This window comes from Salvelinus sp. IW2-2015, unplaced genomic scaffold (assembly GCF_002910315.2).
Source record: "Salvelinus sp. IW2-2015 unplaced genomic scaffold, ASM291031v2 Un_scaffold1950, whole genome shotgun sequence".
Lineage (NCBI taxonomy): Eukaryota > Metazoa > Chordata > Actinopteri > Salmoniformes > Salmonidae > Salvelinus > Salvelinus sp. IW2-2015.
In genome coordinates, this window is record NW_019943305.1 from 72,205 (window position 1) to 81,140 (window position 8,936).

An 8,936-nucleotide genomic window follows, 5' to 3' on the forward strand; every position below is an offset into this window, starting at 1 on the left:
TCTCCAGATCTTTCAGACAAGTAGCGTATAGATGGGAACGAACCCTTCCCTTCATCCCTCTTTCCTTCCCTGCACCATTCACCAGATCACAGGTAGCAGCTGTAGTGAATGGTGCTGGATGGATCCCTTCATCCCTCTTTCATTCACCCCTTCCCTCGTTCCCTGCACCATTCTAACGAGCAGCCATTGATCCGAGGTTCTCTTCAGCTCTGTCTAATATAGAGGCCTCCACAGCCTTTCATCTGCTGCCAGACTCTCTTTTATGATAACAGCCATGGACTCCATCGCCCCCCACCCTCTCGACAGACACAAACGGATAGCTCCCAGCATGGGGGAGCTGTGCTCTGCATAACTTGTAACTGTAGGTAGGAGATTGACAAACACAGTAGCACGAGTAGCACGATGTAGAAAGATGGGAGAGCTACATGGAATGATACAGTAGTTAGAATATCAAAAGTGGGAAGGAAGTAGTGCTTTTGATTTTCTGTTTGTGAATCTACACTGTTGAGTAGCTAGGCACATACACTTAATGGGTTGATCAGCCTGTTTGGCCTTTAACAGGAACACACCAGCTATATACACTTAAAGGCAAAATGGCACCCTATTGCCTATATAGTGCACGGGGCTCTGGTCAGAAGTAGTGAAGGGAATAGGGTCCTCTCATTTCTGAGACACCACCACCCCCTTGTGGCGATGAATAGCTGTGGTTAAATATACTAAAATAGTTTATTTTCAAACAACGCAAACTGCTTACATAGATCACATCACTCATGTCGAGTTGGTTTACTTTTATTCAAAAAGTGACTGTCTCCAGGCAAGTACAAATCTGAGAGGGAGTGGCAATAGGATGGGGAACAAACAGCGCAGAAGTGTGTGTGTGTATATTATATATATATATATTTGAGGAAATTCAACACATACATAAAAATGGCCAAAAAGGAAAAACACAACAAATGAAAATAAAGCTTGATGTTTGTTTTATATACAGGAAGGCTCAAATAAAGGAACTATACCAATGTAGTGGTAGTAAGTGACAAAACAAAAGCCACAGTCATTTTTACTCCAAAATATGTACTTACATATAATAACAATTAGGTAAACCACACAGGCTGCCTGTATCTACTTCATCGACATCACATCTGGACCATCTGTTTTCTGTCGTTATAACAACCCCAATAATCACCTTTCATGGCTACCTCTGACATGGAAGAGGATTAGTAAGAGAAAACTATTTAGGACCTGTCCAGAAACAACCCCTAGCACCCTAAACTCTAGTTTCACGAGGCTATCCTTCCAAATGTCATCTACAGAAGATTTCCGAGGCTACCCCAGCCCTCACCCCGAGGCTTTCCGAGGCTACCCCAGCCCTCACCCCTAGGCTACCTCAGCCCTAACCCCGGAGCTACCTCAGCCCTAACCCCGGAGCTACCTCAGCCCTAACCCCGAGGCTACCTCGGCCCTAACCCCGAGGCTACCTCGGCCCTAACCCCGAGGCTTTCCGAGGCTACCTCAGCCCTAACCCGAGCTTTCCGAGGCTACCTCACCTAACCCCGAGGCTTTCCGGACTACCAGCCCTAACCCCGAGGCTTCCGAGGCTACCTCAGCCCTAAACCGAGGCTTTCCGAGGCTACTCAGCCCTAACCCGAGGCTTTCCGAGGCACCTCAGCCCTAACCCGAGCTTTCCGAGGCTACTCAGCCCTACCCCGAGCTTTCCGAGGCTACCTCAGCCCTAACCCCCCGAGCTTTCCGAGGCTACCTCAGCCCTAACCCCGAGGCTTTCCGAGGCTACCTCAGCCCTAACCCCGAGGCTTTCCGAGGCTACCTCAGCCCTAACCCCTAGATGCTAGTGTAACTCTGCAGTGATTGAGGGTAGTAGTTCACCTTCTCCCCAATAAAACTAGTTGGGATGAAGCCAAATTGGATATACCTTACTTATCCATTCCTATCAGATATACACAGGTGCCTAGGGTATAGGCATAGAATTACTAGAGTGGGGGGGGGGGGGGTTCTACACCAAACCAGAGCAAATATATTCTAGCAATACTGTTTCTATGGGGCTAGGGGCAGTTTATTGGACAGGGCAGTTGATTTCCTTCCACTACTGCGTGTTTAAGGCCCAGGCATGGAATGATTACAAAGTAGATAGATTTACCCTCAGTAGACAAAACATTTCATTAAAACTTATGGATGACATAATAGTTCATGTCACATGTAAGCTTTGTCTAGCTGCCAGAGTGCTGCTGCTGTTGTTGAGAACTGTCCCAAATGGCAACCCATTCCCTATATAGTGCACTACTTTTGACCAGGGCCCATAGGGAATATTTGGCCTGGTGAGGGCACCAGGGTGCCATTTGGGATGAAAACAACAACCTTTCTATAGGACTATAATGACTGGCTTTAAGTTCTCTATACAGTTTTATATGGTGGAGTTTCGCAAAAGGACATTATTATTACTCATGATGTTGAAAACCTTAAAGCTGATATTTCACAAGTCACATTTATTTTTTTCATAATGAGTCTTATCCAAACTAATTTACACGTAGGAAAAAAAAAAGGTAGAAACCCCAAAAAACATTATTAAGACGAAGAAAAACCAAAATACAAATGTAAAAATCTTCCTCGCCGCATGACTACACATGCTTTCCATTTTAAACAGTTTTACACATTTATGAAACCTTAACTTAAGTTGAACATTTTAATTTAAAAAAGCACAGTTATAAAATCAGCACCGATTCATATATAACTTTATTTAAAATTTAGAGATAGCCATTTCAACACTAAATATGCTGGATTTTCTGGAGAAATGTATTTTCCGTGTATTAACGTGCTGCTTGCTTGTCTCTGAGTCAGCACAGTGGTGGCACTACGAGAGAAAATCACCTCGCTGTCCGTCGGAGAGTAGTCTCTTCAGATAGGGAGAAGGATCCAAATCTTTGGGTAAGCTTCAGGACTTGTGCGACAGCCTAGTTCCTTGTTAAACACTGGGTCTTCGTCCCAAATGGCACCCTATTCCCTATATAGTGCACTACTTTTGAGACGCAACCTGGGCCTCTTCACAGCAACTACCGGGTTCCTCAGTCAGACTGTATTCAACAACCCCGGAATAGAAACACTACCCACATACACAGTTGGAAATGACGGACAGACCTTCTGGCCCAAACGTTGCAAGAACCTATACTGAAGGATGTACAACAGTGTGGCGTTATTTCTACTCGTTTCGTATGAAGGAATCTGCACTTGGAAAACGGTTGGATGTGTGTTGCTACAGCCACGACTCTTACAGCTGATCTATTCAACCACAGAACCAACAGATTCTACTGACAGTCCAACGTGGGGGAAAGGAAAAGTAAAAAAACTGAAAATAGCATAAAGACCATGTCCATCCACTACTACCACAGCTAGCTACCTTTCCTACTAACAATCTGTTTCTAAATGACTACACCGCACCGGGTTACTCACTATACTAGCATAGAGACAGGGTTAGAAGACATTTCAAAAAACTAAAAGGTTATCTTACAACTCATTCCATCTCCATTTGGAAGAAAAATAAAACGTTGTAGAATTATAGAACTTCCTTCAGACTAAACGCCTGGAGGATTCTTCTATGTTTGGAACTGGTTTGCCACTAACTGAAAGGTGAAAGCTTACCCAAGGATTATAAAAAAGTATTTTGTTTTCATTCAGTCCTCTCTGAGCGAGCAACACTGTGTGTTAGACCATGGAGGATAAACCAGAGAAGACTTCTGATCTGCAGCTTAACGTCTCCATAAATACACTATGCCTCTCCTCTTCGTCTACAAATACCAGTTTAAAACATGGACACTCCAAGGACCTGCAGAGAGAAAAGGTGTCATTACACATCTGTAAAAGCACTTAGCAACAACATGTCTTAGGTTTTACTAGTGAGGCTGAACCGCCCTTCCAGATCTCACCTTGACTATTGAAAGTCTGGAGAACTTCAGTATTGGACTGTGTTTGAATGTAGCGCTAGCTGTCATGCTTGTGTTTGATTTGATCCGAGTAGAAATTAAGCATTTGATTGGCTCTGGTGAAAATTGTTTACCCAAGAGAGGCATTTCCTTGTTTTAGCTTTTTGTTTTCCTACCGTATGGGACAAAGTTTCAGTAGCCTATGCGGCGTTAGTTTGTATCTTATGCATGCTGGCTGCGTCACTAGACCCCACCCCTTTTCATCATCTTCCTGTGGAGAACTTCCCAGGCTTCGCAACAGAAAAAGCAAAAGGAATGCATTCAACCGAATCAGTATTCCGCCTTTAACCCAACACCTCAAATCAGAGGTGCTGCCTTAATCGACATCCACATCATAGGCGCCTGGGGAGCAGTTAATAGGGGATATGCCTTGCTCAAGAGCAGAACGGCCGATTTAACCACATTAAGGGCAACAAATGACCACCAATCATGCAGTGCGGATAGAGCCGCTTGCTATGGAGGGGGCAAGCTGTAGCTCGGTGAGTTGTTTACGTGCGTGATGGAAAGAGAACTGTCGGGTGCTAGATGCAACTGAAATTGAGGATAAGGAGAGAGAGGGTGGAGGAAGAGGCTTGAAGTGCTGAGCATCTTGTCATGACCTGCATTATCTGAATTAGGCCCACAGAGAAGCGGCTTGGAGTTGGCTTAACGTTGGACCCGAGCTAGCTAGCTAACAAGCTTGTGTGCAAAAACATGTCTTACCTTACTGTAGTTAATAAATCCAATGTGAACCGTGATAAGGATACTATAGTTAACTAGCAATTCAATTTTTTATCCATTACTCGAATTAAAACATTTCTAAACCACGCTTGTAACATCAGTAGCCTGCGCGCCGGAGGGGGGAGGGGCAGGTAGCCTGCGCGCCGGGGGGGGGGGGGGGGGGCAGGTAGTCCCTGGCATGCAGACACTGGAAGAAGTTTGAGTGACAGTGAGTTATTAACCGGTTCTCATGCTTTTAAAATAACGGTTCTGTTCCAGAACAGTATAGTTCACATTCGTTCCCGATTCGGATTCTTGAAAAATGATTTTATTTTCCGTGGGGTTCTCTGTTCCCTGAACCGGTTCTAAACCCTGCTATAAAGTAGTGTGTTATGTATGACCAGGGCTGTAAAGTGCTACATAATATTTTGCTGTGCAACCAGAATGTTTTAATTGATACATCTACACTGTTGCGTTGTTTCCGAACGCCCCAGAGAAACAAGCGAGTGCCGATTCGTGGGCCGTTCTAAAACTACTTGCGCTCGTTAAGTATTTGTTTACTCTTTGTTCATTCATATAACCTCATTAGTTAGCTAACCATCTGGTAACTTTAACAGTATATCCAAACATTTTGGGTCACAGAAAAGGGATGGCTTCTCAGGAGATCTATGATCATAGCAATGAACGACAGATCTCGTGTATGTCGGACATTTTTAAAGAGACAGCGTACAATTATCAATAGGAAAATGGTGCTTTTACAAAATGTAGAAACCCAATACTCCAAATGACTTTGTAATTTCAATGACAGGTATTCGTGTCAACATTATAGCTTTTATAATGTCTTAACGATAATACATAGTTTAGTTTTATTTAAAATGTATTTTTAGCTTCGGGCATTCCCACGCTCTCCCGTCCCAGTACTAACCCGGCGTGTTCAGGGTGGAATGGCCACAAGAGTATATATCTGTTCTCTGTGAATTAGGTCCCTTGACTCATCTCATAACTCCTCAATGGGCCCAGGAGAGGCGAAGGTCACGCGTCCTCCGAAACATGATTCGCCTGCCCGCCTACTACTTATCACACTGCTCGCTACACCCGGATGTCAGCCGCACCAATGAGACGGAGGAAACACTGTTCGACTGATGACCCGAGTCAGCTTGCAGGCGCCCCGGCCCTGTCACAAGGAGTCAGTAGAGCACGATGAGCCAATGAAAACCCCCAGCAGCCAAACCACTACCCCGGACAACACCAATTGTGCGCCGACCTATGTGTCTCCCGGTCACGGCTGCTTGTGACACAGCCTAGGATTGAACATGCTGTAGTAGTGCCTCTGCACTGCGGGGCAGTGTTTTGACCGCTGCGCCACCCAGGAGCTCGTTACATATTAGTGTCTAGGGCACAATATGTGCTTTAGAAGTCATATAGGCTGTATCTCAATTTAAAAAATATATATATTATTTTCTGGTGCTCCTAAATTTCATGAGGTGCTCCTAACTAAGTTGGAAGCACCAGTATTACCAATGAAAATGTTTAATTTAGAGCGCTGTGTATGTATAAGGAAGAGTATTACTATAGAGTAATAATGGTTTATGAGTATAAGAGAAGAGAGTTACTTACAGACTCATCCATGATAGAACCAGGGTCAAAGTAGTCTGGTTTCAGCTCTGATCTTTCTCTCCTGTTCTTAGAGGGGGGCTGGAGAAAGGAGAGAGAGAGATCATGATACACCGAACAAAAATATAAAACTCAACATGCAACAATTTAAAATATTTTACTGAGTTAGTTCATATAAGAAAATCTGTCAATTGAAATAGATTATTTTGCATGACGGAATACAGATACGCATCCGTTGGTCACAGATACCATTAAAAAAGAGTTTGGGCGTGGATCAGAAAACCAGTCAGTATGTGGTGTGACCACCATTAGCCTCATGCAGCGAGACACATCTTCACATTGAGTTGATCAGGCTGTTGATTGTGGAATGTTGTCCCACTCCTATTCAATGGCAATGCGAAGTTGATGGATATTGGTGGAAACTGGAACACACTGTCGTACATGTCGATCCAGAGCATCCCACACTGATCAACGGGTGACATGTCTGGTGAGTATGAAGGCCATGGAAGAACTGGGACATTTTCAGCTTCCAGGAATTGTGTACAGATCCTTGCGACATGGGGCCGTGCATTATCATACTGAAACATGAGGTGGTGGCGGATGAATGGCACAACAATGGGCCTCAGGATCTCGTCATGGTATCTCTGTTCATTAAAATTGCCATCGATAAAATGCAAATTGTGTTTGTTGTCCATAGCTTATGCCTGCCCATAACATAACCCCACCATGGGGCACTCTGTTCACAACGTTGACATCAGCAAACCGCTCACCCACACAATGCCATATAATCTGTCTGCAATCTGCCCGGTACAGGTGAAACCGGGATTCATCCATGACGAACACACTTCTCCAACGTGCCAGTGGCCATCGAAGGTGAGCATTTGCCTTCCAAAATCTCTAAAGCCAGGTGTACACTACACAATTCTGGCCCGATTTAGCTGTTCCAGGGAAGTTTGTGATCAGAGACAAAATCCTCATGAGGTTGCCTACTCGGGGCACACGGCCATCAACGACGCTCGTTAAATGTGAGCTGGTCAGAGACGCAATCTGAGGGCTACCGATCTGGTCTTTGAGCAATTCCAGGCGTCCCGATATTGGCACAAAATCTGCAACGCTCTTGTAGTGTGAGATGTGCAACAACAAGTTTTGAGAACGATGATCAGCGATAACCAATGAGAGCGCGCCAGAGAAGAAGCCACAGACAACAGCGATGTTTTGCGTCACCCAGAAGATGTCAACTCTTGAGAAGGAGCACCGACTACTACTAGTATGCATTTGTACTTGCCTTTAATCTAAGCGTCAAATTGTTTCAGGTCTGAAGTTCACAAGCAACGTTAATCGATTCAAAATGTTGGCAAGATAGTGTTTCAAATGTGTGGCAAGCGTGAATGTCAGAAAACATTTGAGGCTGCTTCGAGCCACAGTTCCTTGTAGCTACGTTAAATCAAACCACATCACATTGTTTTTGCGAGACAGTATGGTATCGACAATCCTCTTGTAATGTGTGACCCCCGTCTGTACCACATTGTTTAATGTGCGCACCACTAAGTTGGCGAGACCAAATAAACTACAGGAAAGATGGACCCTTAATGTGAGAGGTTTAGCAATGTTAGGATTGTGAAAGTCGTTTGTAGTGTACACCCGGCTTAAAACGACATTGGAGGCGGCTTATGGTAGAGAAATTAACATTCAATTCTCTGGCAACAGCTCTGGTGGACATTCCTTCAGTCAGCATGCCAATAGCACACTCCCTCAAAACCTGAGACATCGTGGCATTGTGTTGTGTGACAAAACTACAAATTGTTTTAATGGCCTTTTATTGTCCCCGGCATAAGGTGCACCTGTAATGATCACGCCATTTAATCAGCTTCTTGAAATGCCACATCTGTCAGGTGGATGGATTATATTGTCAAAGAAAAAATTATCACTAACAGGGATGTAACCAAATTCTGCACAACTTAAGAGAAATAAGCTTTCGGAGTATATGGGAAATATATGGGATCTTTTCTTTCAGCTCATGAAACATGGGACCAACACTTGACGTGTGTTTATATTTAGTGTTTCTTGACAGAGAAATTATTTGTGTAGCCCCACATAATTCGGTGGAAAGGGTAAAAAAAACAAAAAACGAAAGCCATATATGTAGTAGAAGGTCAAAGGTCTCACCAGGTCAATGTCCATGGTGTCAAAGTCCATGCCCTCGTTGAGGTCTTCCATACGACCCTCTGATGACATCATCACGTCCTCTACGATAGGCTCCTCATCCTCCTCCATCAGCCCTGTACCACGCCGACTACACACACACACACACCATAATTAGTACAGTCAAACAACCATCAATATAGAGAACCCTAAATCAATTACATGGCCTGTTGCAGGTTGGTCCTGGGCTCGGGGTTAGGGAGGGTGTGTGTGTGTGTTCTTACATGGCCTGTTGCAGGTTGGTCCTGAGCTTGGCGTAGTTCATGGCTCTCTCCTGCTGCTGACGAACCTCCTCCTGCTGCCTCTGAGCCAGCATCCACGTCACCTGGGTACTACAAACAGGTCAGACAACAGGTCAGACAACAGGTCAGACAACAGGTCAGACAACAGGTCAGACAACAGGTCAGACAACAGGTCAGACAACAGGTCAGA

At 44.6% G+C, this 8,936-nt stretch overlaps 1 protein-coding gene across 1 annotated transcript in view; it reads right to left on the bottom strand.

The window, feature by feature from the left end:
• Window positions 1-773: 773 nt before the first annotated feature.
• The window catches only part of LOC112072520 (cohesin subunit SA-2-like), a 22,917-nt gene continuing 14,754 nt past the window's right edge, over window positions 774-8,936 (bottom strand). Inside the window, 5 exon segments of the mRNA XM_070439830.1 lie at window positions 774-1,508; window positions 1,757-3,832; window positions 6,306-6,383; window positions 8,469-8,595; window positions 8,729-8,836. Coding sequence (XP_070295931.1) covers window positions 3,809-3,832; window positions 6,306-6,383; window positions 8,469-8,595; window positions 8,729-8,836 — 337 coding nt within the window. The 3' untranslated portion in view covers window positions 774-1,508; window positions 1,757-3,808.